The sequence below is a fragment of the Chiloscyllium punctatum genome, chromosome 11 (assembly GCF_047496795.1).
Source record: "Chiloscyllium punctatum isolate Juve2018m chromosome 11, sChiPun1.3, whole genome shotgun sequence".
Taxonomy (NCBI): Eukaryota; Metazoa; Chordata; class Chondrichthyes; order Orectolobiformes; family Hemiscylliidae; genus Chiloscyllium; species Chiloscyllium punctatum.
The window spans coordinates 93,515,825-93,530,039 of record NC_092749.1 but is presented as its reverse complement, the minus strand read 5'-3'; the positions used below and the strand labels follow the sequence as shown (position 1 = coordinate 93,530,039).

The 14,215-nt window shown below is 38.7% G+C and overlaps 1 protein-coding gene across 4 annotated transcripts in view; it reads right to left on the bottom strand.

Annotated features, from left to right (window-relative positions):
- Positions 1 to 91: 91 nt before the first annotated feature.
- Positions 92 to 14,215, bottom strand: part of ninl (ninein-like) — a 157,668-nt gene continuing 143,544 nt past the window's right edge. For 3 of the 4 annotated variants that reach the window (XM_072581295.1, XM_072581296.1, XM_072581298.1), the window contains 5 exons: positions 13,157 to 13,303; positions 11,775 to 11,888; positions 4,503 to 4,715; positions 1,765 to 1,878; positions 92 to 1,090 (listed from right to left, as the gene is read on the bottom strand). In XM_072581295.1, the coding sequence (XP_072437396.1) occupies positions 902 to 1,090; positions 1,765 to 1,878; positions 4,503 to 4,715; positions 11,775 to 11,888; positions 13,157 to 13,303 (777 nt within the window). In that variant the 3' untranslated portion in view covers positions 92 to 901. The remainder of the gene's footprint in view (positions 1,091 to 1,764; positions 1,879 to 4,502; positions 4,716 to 11,774; positions 11,889 to 13,156; positions 13,304 to 14,215) is intronic. The other variant, XM_072581297.1, reaches the window with a different exon arrangement.

The window sequence follows — 14,215 nt, the reverse complement described above, 5'->3', positions numbered from 1 at the left end:
TCCATAGGTGTGTCATAAACATCTCTATACAGGCTATTTGAAAGTACATAAATAATTCAAATCAGCATAATTGGATAATTTTTAATTTTATAAAAAATTATCAATAGTATCAAAGTCAGTTAAATTTTAAAAATTGTTTCTGCACAGCAGGGTCAGCATTTACAGATCATTTGTACATAGTTCTCTTATCAAAAGCTCCATTTTGCACATCCAGTAATCAAGCTACTTTAGGAAAAAAGTAAATATAACAAAACAAGATCAAATACAGTGAATGTAAAAAAACTTGTAACATCAATATCCCATTTACTCAACAGTATGATGAATGATATAGACATACAAAAATGTACTTAAACCCTTGTTGGGGTCTGTACTGAGTGTTTGTGAAGTCTTTTGAGGGCTGTTACTGTTACATTATTGTCATAGATGCATTATCCTCAGGAAAATCCATACCAATTATTTAAGTCTCTTTCAAAGGTAGGAGCAAGCACGTTAGTGTGGTTTATTGATGGGAAAAGTTGATCATCTTCAGTCAAGTTGTATAAAACAGATGTCCTAATAAGCAGTGGAATTGGTGCATAAAACAGAATTGTACAAAGATTTGGAGCATTGCATTTTAGAGGAAAAGAATCTGAATAGAATACCAAGAGAGGACTTGATTTCAGTTGATTACACATGGAAAGATCAGTATCAAAATAATTTTATTGGGATGGAGGACTATTATTTGCTTTGTAAAAAGTGTCAGAGGTAAATGGTCATGCAAAAGCAAAATACTGTAGATAGTTGGAATGAGAAATAAAAACATGAAATGTTAGAAATTGAATAGCTTGGCAACAAGAGAAAGTGTGTTACCATTTTAAGACCATCAACCCAAAATGTTGAGTATGGTGGTGTTTTGACACAGTTAAGAGAGAGAGGCTGGAGCAATTTTTCTTAACACTCTGTTTAAAGCTGCGATTTTCTCGTCCAGCAAGAAGTTCTTTCTCTCAGCACCTTTTTGCCGCTGCTCTGTGATCTGCAAAGCTTTCATCAACTGGGCATTCTCCACATACAGATCCTTCAATATCGAATCAGACTTAGCATTCTTTGCATACTGCAGGCAAAAAAAGAGATAATCAATTTGTTACACTCAAACACTTGCATTTGTGCAGTATTTAGCATAGTAACATGTCCAAAGATGCTTCACTGGAGCACTCCGCCACAATGGGCCAATTTTATTTGGAACACGTACAAGTCACATTGAGTTTGAAAGAGTTATTTTCAGCACAAGGTGACTTTACTCACTTAATCTTGGTATTGACTGCGCTGTTTGGTGTTTTGGTCCACATGGAGTTCAACCCCATTTTACTAAAACTCTAAAAACAGTGTGTAAAAATCTATGGCATTTCCAAACAAGCAACCAATGTCAATCAGCAAGTTATTATTAATAATGCATTTAATTAAAATCCTCACACCACCCAAACAAGTCTGAATTTATTACTGCAGAGTCCTTACAATCTAGAGAAAAGTGTCGCCAGATGAGAAACACCCAAAGGACCTTAATAATGAAAAAGTGGTGTAGTTGCACTGAAGATACGGGCATCTTATGAGGCAAACTAGCTTAGTTTTGCCTGTAAATCCTACATTTAAGATATTCTGAAGTGTGCAAGTCTGATAAACACTGCATATCTTTTAATAATTTATTTCTGTTCACATCAAGATCTAAGGTAGTTGTTTGTGACTGCCATAATGTTATTTGGTATTAATCTTGTAGCTAAATTTACTTGCCTGTTCCTTGAGCTGGTTCACCTTATCTTGAAGCATCATTCGTACATGTTTCAGCTTTTGTTCAACCTCCTCCATTCTTTCCTCCATTTGCTTTAGAAGTCTTTTGTACTCCTCCTGAAATGGAACACAATGTCCAGTCTCTTGAATAAGAGAAATCAATTTTTCACTTTTTCCAAACTCTTAACCTGGCTTTTGTTTTATTCATTCACGGGATGTGGGTGTCCCCGGTAGGCCAGCATTTATTGCTGGTCTCTAACGGTTAAGAGTCAACCATGTTACTGTGGGTCTGGAGTCACAAGTAGGCCAGATTGGGTAAGAATGGCAGTTTCTTTCTCTAAAGGATATTAGTGAACCAGATGATTTTTTTTTTCCCCCTAACTATTGACAATGGTTGGGTCACCATTAGATTGATTCCACCAGCTGCCATGGCTGGATTCAAACCCAGATCCCCAGTACATCACCTCGATTCTCTGATTAATAGTCTATCGATAATACCACTAGGTCATCATCTCTCCTTGTATCATTCCAGCAGTGTCAGTATTCCACTGCATTTCCGATACAAGGAGGTGGCCATTTAACCTATCGTGCCAATGCCAACTTTTGGAACGTACTATTAATTAGTTTTAAGTATATATCCAGTTCCCTTTTGAAAATGATTATGGTGGAGATAGATCCAATGTCAAGAAATGCATTTCAGATTGTAACAATTTTCTGCATAAAAATAAATTCTCATGCTACTGAAAACAGTTTCTTCCCATCACCTATCAAAAAGCTTCATAATTTTGATGACCTCTCATAACCTCTGATTTCTCCACTTAACTGAAGTTCTTCATCTCATTTCAAAATAGCAAAAGAATTAAACAAAATCCTGAGAGTCAAGCCTGTGGTGAATAGGATATATTTCTTCGTATTACAAGGTATCGGAGAATGAAGCAATTTGGGATTGCATTCAATAATTAAACTCATTACAACAACTTGCATTTATATTTGGTCCTTTAATATTTTAAATTGTGCCAAAGTACTTCATGGGAGCCTCAACAGACAAAAATGTGAAAATACCACAAAGGTAATGGCACAGATGTCAGTTGTTTCAGGGAAGTAGAATGATTTAGAGAAAGAATTTCAAGCTTAAAGCATAGACGGCTGTCAATGGTGAGGTGAAAGGAGGATGTAAAGGAAAGCAGAATTGAAACACTAGAGATAGAGGATGAGATTCTTAAATTTGAGGCATTGCTAACCTACACGTTAATATAGATCAGTGAGTACAGGGGTGATGAGAAACCCTCCAGGACAATTCGGGACGGAAAATGTCTACTGATCTTGCCAATGGCACTAACATACCATGTATATATATATTTTTTTTTTTAAATCATGCTTCATCTTATTCTGCATTTATTGGTCCACCACTGCCTCATTAAAATCCTTCCTTGACCCTTGTTTCCATAACATTCTCCAATTCTACAACCTTGTAAGATCTTTGCAGTTGTATCAATGTCATGCACATCTGTTTACCTTACTCCACTGTTGACAATTATGCTTTCAGCCATCCAGATTTTCAAATTCCTTCGAGGAAACCTCTACATTTCCTTTTTCAAACTTATTTTTTTTCTGTGTTGTTGGCTTGGAGTTCAATGACTGATTGCACTGCTGTGAACTGACTGGAGATATTTTATCACATTAAAGCACTGGAAAAGTACGGGATGTTAAGTTCTAAGCAGCTCAGCATGATTCTGATGCCTGTTTGGACGAACAAAATGAGACTTGGAATACTTCTGATACTTTAATGGACCAGAACTACCATTCATTCCCTTGGTTAGTATCTATCAGTTGTTGCCATGCTCTCAACTCCCAGGGTTCTTCAGCTCGAGAATTCTTTTCCTAAATCTTTCAATCCTGAAGAAGTTTGAAGTGGTGAAATCACTGGTCTAGTAATCCAGAGCCCTAAGATAATATTCTGAGGTCATGAATTCAAATTCCACCATGGCAGTCGTGACATTTCAATTCAACTTTTAAAATTGCTGGCCTAATGGCAACCATGTGATCACTGTCCATTGTCATTGAAAACTCACCTGGTTCACTAATCTGCTTTAGGGAGATGAAATTTGCATTCCTTATCTGGTCTGGCCTACACAAGACTCCAGCTCCACGATGTCATTGATTTTTAACTGCCCCTTAGTAATTAGGGGTAGGCAACAAATGCTCACCTAGTTAGTGATTCACTTATCCTCTTAACTATTTTTTTGTAAAAGCCTAGGTCTTTCACCAAGCTGTTGATCATCTACTCTTAATGTAGGAGATATTGCATCGAATTAAAGCACTAAATGAATAAAGTTGCTATACCCCTACTGGACAATAGGACTGCTCTTATTACAGAGACAATTGGTGGTGCTTTAACCTGAGCATCACCACATGTCAGGCAAGAAGAGACATTGAGAAGAAGTCCTTTGTTGTAACCTCAGCTAGTACAGGACACTGAACCCATGCCATTGGTGTCACTCGACAACACAAATCAGCCATCCAGCCAACTGAAATAACCAACCCCTACTAAACAAACATGTTGGTTAAGCTACAGCCAGAACAATTTTGGATGTGAACTGTTTCCTGTTCAGGGGAGCTGAGTGGAAACTGTTCAAAAGTGAACTTAATGGTTTTGGCCTTTTAAAACATTTAGAGGCTTGAAAGCCAGAATCTAATTTGGGTCCAAAACTACTGTTAGTACCAGAGGACTTGTTTTTTACCTGTTGTTCAAACATCAAACTGTTTGCTTCCTTCGTCTGGGCAGCGATCTGTTCTTGAAGTTGCTGTACTTTCTGCTCTTCCACTGTTAGTTTCAGCTGTAATTCTGTCAACTGAGCTTTGGGCACAGTATTGCCAATTTGCTCCTTTAATTGTTGCACTTCATGCAGGTGTTGAGACTGGGAGAGCAGCAAGTTGGTCTTAGCTTCTAACAACTGGGGGGAGGAGAAACAGGAGAGCATTGGTTAGTGGAGCAGTAGAGAACCTCAACATTGTAAAGCATCCCAAGGCACTTATCTGACAAATATTTAACATTCATAGGCCGCACTGTGGTTAGCTCTGCTGCCTCACAGCGCCAGAGACCCGGGTTCAATTCCCGCCTCAGGCGACTGACTGTGTGGAGTTTGCACATTTTCCCCATGTCTGTGTGGATTTCCTCCAGGTGCTCCGGTTACCCCCCACAATCCAAAAATGTGCAGGTTAGGTGAATTGGCCATGCTAAATTGCCTGTAGTGTTAGGTGAAGAGGTAAATGTAGAGGAATGGGTCTGGGTGGGTTGTGCTTTGGCGGGTCGGTGTGGACATGTAAGTAATCTAATCTAACCTAATAAGAGTCATATAGTATGGAAATAAACCCTTTGTTCCAACTAGTCCATGCCGACCATAATCCCAAACCAAACTAATCCCACCTGCCTGCGCTTGGCCCATGTAACTTCAAATATTTCTTATTCATGTACTTACTGGAATGTCTTAAAAGTTGTAACTGTATCTGCATTCACCACCACCTCTGGAATTTCATTCCATACAGGAAACACACAAAAAAATTGCCCCTCATGTCTTTTTTAAAATCTTTCTCCTCTCACCTAATCATAGAAATGTACAGCACAGAAACAGACCCTTCGGTCCAACTCCTCCATGCAGATCAGATACCTAACCTAATCCAGTCCCTTTTGCCAGCACTTAGCCCATATCCCTCTAAACCGTACCTATTCATATACCCATCCAGTTGCCTTTTAAATGTTGGAATTGTACCAGCCTCCACCACTTCCTCTGGCAGCTCATTCCATACACACACTCCCCTCTGTGTGAAAGTCACCCCTTAGGTCCCTTTTAAATCTTTCCCCCCTCACCCTATATCTATGCCCTCTAGTTCTGGACTCCCCCACCCCAGGGAAAAGACTGTCTATTTATCCTATCCATGCCCTTCAAGATTTTATAAACTTCTATCAGATCACCCCTGAATTATGTGCTCATCTGTAAAGTAGTTCTGACAGGTAAAAGCACTACCCACTATTCCTCTAAACCGTGCTTATTCATATACCCATTCAGAGGTCTTTTAAATGTTGTAATTGTACCAGACTCTGACACTTCCTCTGGCAGCTCATTCCATACACACACCACCTTCTGCGTGAAAAAGTTGCCCCTTAGGTCGCTTTGTTAATCTTTCCCCTCTCACCTTAAACCTACATCTACTGATTATAAAGTCCCCCAACCTGGGGAAAAGACCTCAGCTATTCACCCTATCTGCGCCCCTCATGATTTTATAAATCTCTATAAGGTCACCCCTCAGCCTCTGACGCTTGAGGGAAAATATCCCCTGCCTATTCAGCCTCTCCCTATAGCTCAAACTCTCCAACCCTGGCAACATGTTTGTAAATCTTTTCTGAACCCTTTCAAGTTTCACAACATTCTTCCTATAGCAGGGAGACCAGAATTACATGCAGTATTCCAAAAGTGGTCTAACCAATGTCCTGTGCAGCCACATGACCTCCCAACTACTTCACTCTATGCACTGACCAGCAAAGGCAAGCTTACTCAACGCCTTCTTCACCATCCTGTCTACCTGCAACTCCACTTTCAAGAAACTATGAACCTACACTCCAAGGTTTCTTTGTTAAGCAACACTCCCCAGAACTTTCATTACTTCTTCAAAAACTTGATCAAGTTAGTGAGACACTATTTCCCACACAAAAAGCCATGTTGCCTATCCCTAATCAGTCCTTGCCTTTCCCTCAGGATTCCCTCGAAAAATATGCCTAAACTGATAGGAAAAAGTGAGGACTGCAAATGCTGGAGATCAGAGCTGAAAATGTGTTGCTGGAAAAGCGCAGCAGGTCAGGCAGTATCCAAGGAGCAGGAGAATCGACATTTCGGGCAGGAGCCCTTCTTCAGGAAGAAGGGCTCATGCCCGAAACGTCGATTATCCTGCTCCTTGGATGCTGCCTGACCTGCTGCGCTTTTCCAGCAACACACTTTCATGCCCAAACTGATGTCAGGCTAACTGGTCTGTAGTTCCCTGGTTTTTCCTTACCACCTTTTTGAAATAGTGGCACCATGTTAGCCAACCTCCAGTCTTCTGGCACCTCTCCTGTAGCTATCAACGATACAAATATCTTAGCAAAGGGCCCATCAATCACATCGCTAGCCTCTCACAGAGTTCTAGGGTACACATGATTAGATCCTCGGCATTTATTCACCTGTTCGTGTTTAAAGCATCCAGCACTTCTCTGTAATATGGACACTTTTCAAGATATTGCTATTTATTTTGCTATGTCCTCTTCCATATACTACTTCACAGTAAACATTAATACAAAATAATTGTTTAGTATCTCCCCCATCTCCTGCAGTTCCACACAAAGGAGGGCTTGTTGATCTTTAAGGGGCCCTATTCTCTCCCTAGTTACTCTTTAGTCCTTAATGTATTTGTAGAATCTCCTTGGATTCTCCATAACCCTATCTGCCAAAAGCAACTCATGTCCCCTTTTTGCTCTCCTGATTTTTCTCCTCAGTATCCTACTGCCTTTATACTCTTCTAGGGAGTCACTTGATCCCTGCTGTCTATACCTAATATATGCTTCCTTTTTATTCTTGACCAAAAACTCAACTTCTCTAATCATCTTACAGCTACCAGCCTTGCCCTTCACACTATTAGGAACATACTGTCTCTGGACTCTTGTTATCTCATTTTTGAAGGCTTCCCATTTTCCAGCCATTCCTTTATTAATTTTTCACATGATACATTAATCATCTAGATGAAGGAACTGAGGCACTCTGGCTAAGTTTGCAGACAGTACAAAAGATAGATTGAGAGACAGGGAGGCTACATGAGGATTTGTTCAGGTTAAAAGAGTGGGCAAAAAAGTGGCAGATGATGTACAATGTGGGAAAGTGAGAGATCATGCACTTTGGTAGGACGAATAAAGGCATTAACTATTTTCTAAATGGGGAAAAGATTCTGAAGTCTTAAGTGCAAAGAGACTTGGGAGTTCCACTTCGGGATTCTCTCAAGGTAAACTTGCAGGTTGACTCAGTAGTTAGGAAGGCAGTGATTGCATTTATTTTGAGAGTACTTGAATATAAAAACAGGGATGTACTTCTGAGACTCTATAAGGCTCTGGTCAGACCACATTTGGAATAACATGTGTGTGGTTTTGAGCCCCTGAAGGTTTTCAGAGGAGGTTCACGAGAATAGTCCCAAGAATGAAAAGCTTAACATATGAGGACTCTGCATCTACCCTCAATGGAGTTTAGAAGGATGAGGGGGAGCTACTTGAAACATACAGAATACTGAATGACCTGGACAGAATAGATGTTGGGAAGCTGTTTCCATTGGTAGGACAGACTAGGAGCTGAGGACGCAGCCTTAGAGTAAAGGGAAGACCTTTTGGCATGGAAATAAGGAAACGCCTCTTCAGCCAGAGTGATGAATCTATGAAATTCATTGCCACAGAAGGCTGTGGAGACCGTCATTGAGTAAATTTCAGATTGAGATAGATAGATAGGTTCTTGAGTATCATGGGGATCAAGGGTTACAGGTAGAAAGCAGGACAATGGGGTTTGACAAACTTTTCAGCCGTGATTGAATGGCAGAGCGGACCCAATGGGCTGAATGACCTAATTTCTGCTCCTGTGTCTTATAGTTTTATCTGCAAATATCCACTATCCACCCCCAATCAACTTTTGAAAGTTCTTGCCTAATACCGTTAAAATTGGCCTTCCTCTATTTTAGAGTTTTAACTTTTAAATCGTCCTCTCCTTTTCCATGACTATTTTAAAACTAATAGAAATTATGGTCACTGGCCCCAAAGTGCTCCCCCACTAACACGTCACTGCCTTATTTCCCATTAGTAGGTCAAGTAGGTACATCCACATACTGAATCAGAAAACTTTTTTGTACACACTTAACAAATTCCTCTCCACCCAACCCTTAACACTATGGCAGTCCCAGTCTACATGTGTTAGATTAATCAATTTCTTCTATCTCTAGATGACATTCAATTACAAACTATGAAAGAAGTGAAAAGGAAGTTCTATTTGGAACAATTTAATAGAAAGCACTGTCGACAAAAAATGGCTCTACTACAAACAGGATCCTTTCTGTTTCAAAGCCATCATTCATTTTCCACACCAGTTACAGCTGATAATATAGCTGTTACTGACATATACTAAAAAAGGAATGAATGGCAGCTCTGGAATAGCTTCTAGTAATGAGAAGCATTCAAGCCTCTCTCTGTTTGTATAAGCTGGAATCTCAACTCTTGTATTTAAATAGATACTGTGTCTTACATCCAGCCATCAGAAATATGGCAGTAAACAAACGTCAAGACATTTTCTGAGCAATCAAACATAACTTTTGCCTAACAATAATCAAAATTCATGGATCCCAGATTTTGGAAATCACAGATGGGTTTTAAAAAAAGCCAATTTATAATCGAACAATCATAACAGTTTTTCTTCCATGTTAGAAAATAACAAATTTACCTTACATCTTTAAAATTTTACATTGGACAATAGCATTGGCACACTGACTAACTTTTGTTGTTTCAAGTGACCCTTAACCCCACTTGATGTGATCCACCAAGCCCAAACCAACTTGAAATGACCCCTCTTACAAAAACAAATCAGCAAGATCCTACTGCAACTCAATTCTGAAGTTGCCCATTTCAGAAACACAACTTGTAAAGCCTTTAATGTAGTAAAAAGGATTCCCAAAGCATGTTACAAGAGCAAAACCAAACAATATCTGACCCAGCCCTAACTGAAGGCGATTAAAGAGTTAGGTTTTAAGGAGTGTCCCAAAGGAATACAAGAGGTTTACAGAGTGAGAAGAGTAATAGAGCAGAGATCTTGCAGGGTTATAGCAGTAGACCAGATTATAAACACAGGGACAAAGTCATAGACAGATTAAATGAGAGGATAAAATTTTAAAATGAGGTGTTCGTGGGCCAGGAGCCAACATAAATCAGTAAGCACATGAATGCTACGTGACTGGGACCTGATCCAAGTTAAATACAAGCAGCAGAAGTTTGAATGAGCTCAAGTTTATTGACAGTGGAAGATCTAATGGGATTGCTTACAACATTTTCCCACATTTCAAATAAGCAAAGTCAACTCGGTACAGCAACACATTTATAAAAAACAAAAGAACTGTGGATGCTGTAAATCAGAAACAAAAATAGAAGTTGCCGGGAAAGCTCAGCAGGTCTAGCAGCATCTGTGAAGAGAAATTAAAGTTAACATTTCAGGTCTGGTGACCCTTCCTCAGAACTGATGATAGCTAGGAAAATGTCAGATAATATGCAGAAGATAGATTAGGGGAAGCGGTAAGGAGTAAATGATAGGTAGGGAAGAGCTCAAAGAGAGAAGAAAGGAGTCGATAACAATCTGTTTGGGAGGGTGAATAGCTGTTAATGGATACTAAGTGGCTAAGGAGATAAGGAGAAACTTCTTTAGCCAGATAATAGTGGATCTGTGGAATTCATTGCCACAGAAGGCTATGGTGGCCAGGTTATTGATTATATTTAAAACAGAGATAGATAGGTTCTTGATTGCCAAGGGGATCAAAGGTTATGGGGAGAAAGTGGGGAAAATGGGGTTGAAAAACCTATCAGAGCTGAAACTGTGTTGCTGGAAAAGCGCAGCATGTCAGGCAGAATCCAAGGAGCAAGAGAATCGACGTTTCGGGCATGAGCCCTTTTTCCAGCAACACATTTTCAGTTCTGATCTCCAGCATCTGCAGTCCTCACTTTCTCCTTGATTAAATGGCACAGTGGACTTGATGGGCCAAATGGTCTAATTTCTGTTTCTGTGTCTTATGGTCTAAAGTTATTTACTGTGAACCAGGTGCTGATGATATTATCCAAGAACACCACAAAATATAAAGTAAATATGTTATTTGATTTACAACTGCATGCAAACAAAACTATTAGTTAGAAAAACACAATTATATACATTCAGATAACTTGCATTCAATGGGACACACAATATCTACCATTCCATAAATGCATGGAGATTCAGAAGTTTAGCAGCAAAGCCATGTTTAAAATGGACACAAAGAATCTGACAACATAGCTCCCAAAAGCCACATTATTTCTCTAGATTCAACTATAGCCAAAGCAGAAAATCAGACTATCTTAAGATTCAATCACAAATAGTCATTAAATAATTCAATGACTGTATGATTGCCATTGACTATTTCTAGTGCTAAACAGAAAAACAGGGAGGAATCCCAGAATAATTGATTTTGCTTTGTGGACTGATCAAAATTAGAAGAGATCCATCTAAACACAAATGAGAGACATCTTCAAACATCATCTCTTTCTCAAGAGGGAGGCTTCCAGGACAAGCCAGCTAAATCCTTTTGCACTAAACCAGGTTACCAAGAGTCACAAACAGCAGTTCCATTGACGTGGAATAAAGGAGTCTTTGCTTACTTACTCTCTGCTTAGTTCACCTATAGGAACACCTCACTGAATCTGTCTCTGTTTCAACTCCTTCACTTCAGAAAGAGCATTTTTAAGCAAGCTGGACCTGCAGCAACATAGTGTTTATCTTTTGTTACTTTAACTCCTCAAATATGTATTTTTTGCTAGCTATTAGCTCCACCTCATTCACCCAAGTGGCTTTCAGAATAGAATAGCAATTTATTGTCACTTGTATTTATGAAAATACAGTGAGATGTGTATAAGTTGCCAAAATTTGGCACTATTTTAGCACCAGTTGTGCATTAAACCAACTTTTTAAACCTTGTTTAAAACACAAAACTGTGCTGCTAGTTGTTTTTAACTTGTAACATTTGGAAAATAAAAAGGGGGTTAACATTCGAGCTTATGCAAATTCTCAGTTCACAAACCACTCTGAGGAAATTACCTGATGTGGTCATGACAGTTTTCCAAAGGTCCTTCAAAGAAGTGTTATTAGGGAGGTGGACTTTAAGGAGGAATTATAAAATAGGGGGCAGAGGCAAAGAGATTCATGGAAACTTCAGCAATATACCTGTTTCTGTGACTCCACCAGGTCAGCTTCCAACTTTACTTCTTTGTTTTGCAAAATCTGATATTCTTTTTTCATAGATTCTAGTTCAGTCTCCAGGATACACACTTGGCTGATCTGCAACAATAATACAATAATGTGTGCATGATATTACATGTTAGATATATAGTTCAGAGAGCAATATTTTAATTATTTTAAATTTAGTGTTATAATTCATTGGCATTTAGAAGAATATGGGGGGGGGGATCTTATAGAAACATATAAAATTATGAAGGGAACAGATAAGATTGACATAGAGAGGATGTTTCCACTGGTGGGTGAAACTAAGATGATGGCATAGCCTCAAAATTAAGGGGAGCAGATTTAGGACTGAATTGAGAAGGAACTTCACCCGGAGGGTTGTGAACCTATTGAATTCCCTGCCCGGTGAAGTAGTTTATGCTACTTCAGTAAATATTTTTAAGGCTAATGTAAATTTTTTTGAACAATAAAGGAATTAAGGGTTATGATGAGAGGGCAAGTAAGTACAGCTGAGGCCACAAAAAGGTCAGCCATGATCTTGTTGAATGACAGAACAGGCCCAAAGGGCCAGATGGCCTACTGCTCCTAGATCTTCTGTTCTTATATAATAACAGATTTTGTCCTTTGAAGCTTGTATATGGGATTGTTTTTAAATCATAATCTTGCATACCGTTATAAATTCATGTAGCATAAACAAATGAAATGCAACTGCAGTCATACAGAAGAGAAGTCAGATTATAAGCAGTTCCAACACACCAGCTGTATTATAGATAACACTAGTCCAGCTGGAGACTTCACTGATTAAAGTGAGTGAAGATATAAACAGAAAACACAAACACAAATCTATTTGTTTAATTAATATTGATGAAATTCCATGGACTTATCATTGTCCCATTTAAAAAGAGACTACTTTGCTGTAAGTGCTACAATTCAATTGACTTTGCAAACTGCTTTTTACTTTATACTATTATTTGTGCAACAAAACATTATGCTTGACTTGTAAGTAAGGGAAGATAGTGCATTTACCCAGCTCTGCATTTCTGGATGCCTCAGCTTAAAAATAAATGTTTCAAAATCCTCGAGCTGACTGCAAGGTTTCAGTGCGGAGCTAAATGGCTACTGTATAATTGAAGTGTCCTAATCTACATTGAAATCTAACTCAAGCTCTAGATACTTTTGAAAAAGCTACTTCTCTATGATACCCTTAATGTAAAAAAGGAACTTTTCACCTCCTGCAACCACTGATAATTAAAATAATCAAAAAGCTTGATTGCAACTACAGTGGTGCTAATGTCCAGAAAATAAGTTTTGTTTTATTGCTCAATATCATTTGCAGTGCTCCAATTAACAGGCACATACAATACCTTATTCTTTGCCTCTTGCAATGACTTTGTAACAGATCCAATCTCCTTTGTCAGTGACAAATTTTCTTGGTGCTTTCCTTGAAGTTCTAGCTTCAGATGGTCTTGATTAGAATGCGCTTGATCCAAACCCAATTCTAGGATCTTTATCTGAATTTAAGTCAGTGTTTGGAATTAGTAATTTGCTATTTGCACCCACCCCGCTCAGAAATAGTTATAAATTTGTTTCACTAAAACAGCAGGAGCTAATATAGGAGCTCAAAGATTTGTTGAATTTATGAAGTGGATCTTTATTTTATGGAACCTTTGTTTGCCAACTACATAAAGACATAATGGAGTGTTTCTGTGCAAAATGATCCCTCAAATCAGCCTTGTCTCCCCAACCAACACAAACTGGTTTCAATCTTAAGTTAAAGCCTTGTAAGCTTCAAATGTTTGTAGGAATTCCTCCAAACAATGCTCAATTATTTCCTTGCACCAAACCAGATTTGAATTTGGTCTGATTTGCATTTGTTCAATTTTGGACAGACATATACTTCTAAGTTGGATATCCTTTCACCCTCTTCCGAAAATGTTGAATTTTGGTATGTTTGGAATATTTGGCTTGTAGGCCTTACATGTGAGATAAAAACAACAAGCAACAACCATTCTTTTTGAACACAAGGGATTACAGCCAAATTGGATCCTGCTCACTAGAGAGCTTGGTACACGAGCCCTACAAGCAATGTTTGCGAGTGGGAGCATTGGCTGATTTTGCTTTGCATCATAAAGGTACCAACTGCACCTCCACAATGGCGATCACCTAATTTCAAAAGACTTGTGATTTAAAATGGAGATCTTAAGAACTCAAGAAGTACGAGCAGGAATAAACCATTCAGCCCCTCAAGCCTGTTCTGCCAGTCAGATCATTGTTGAACTTCTTCACATTCTTACCACAAGGATCATTGAGTTGACTAAGTCTCTAGAATGCTTAAATTAAAATATATTAGATCAGGACAACCGAGCAATATACAGTTCAAATAATGTTCAGTTTGTACACTGTTTAACTCAATGATATACAAT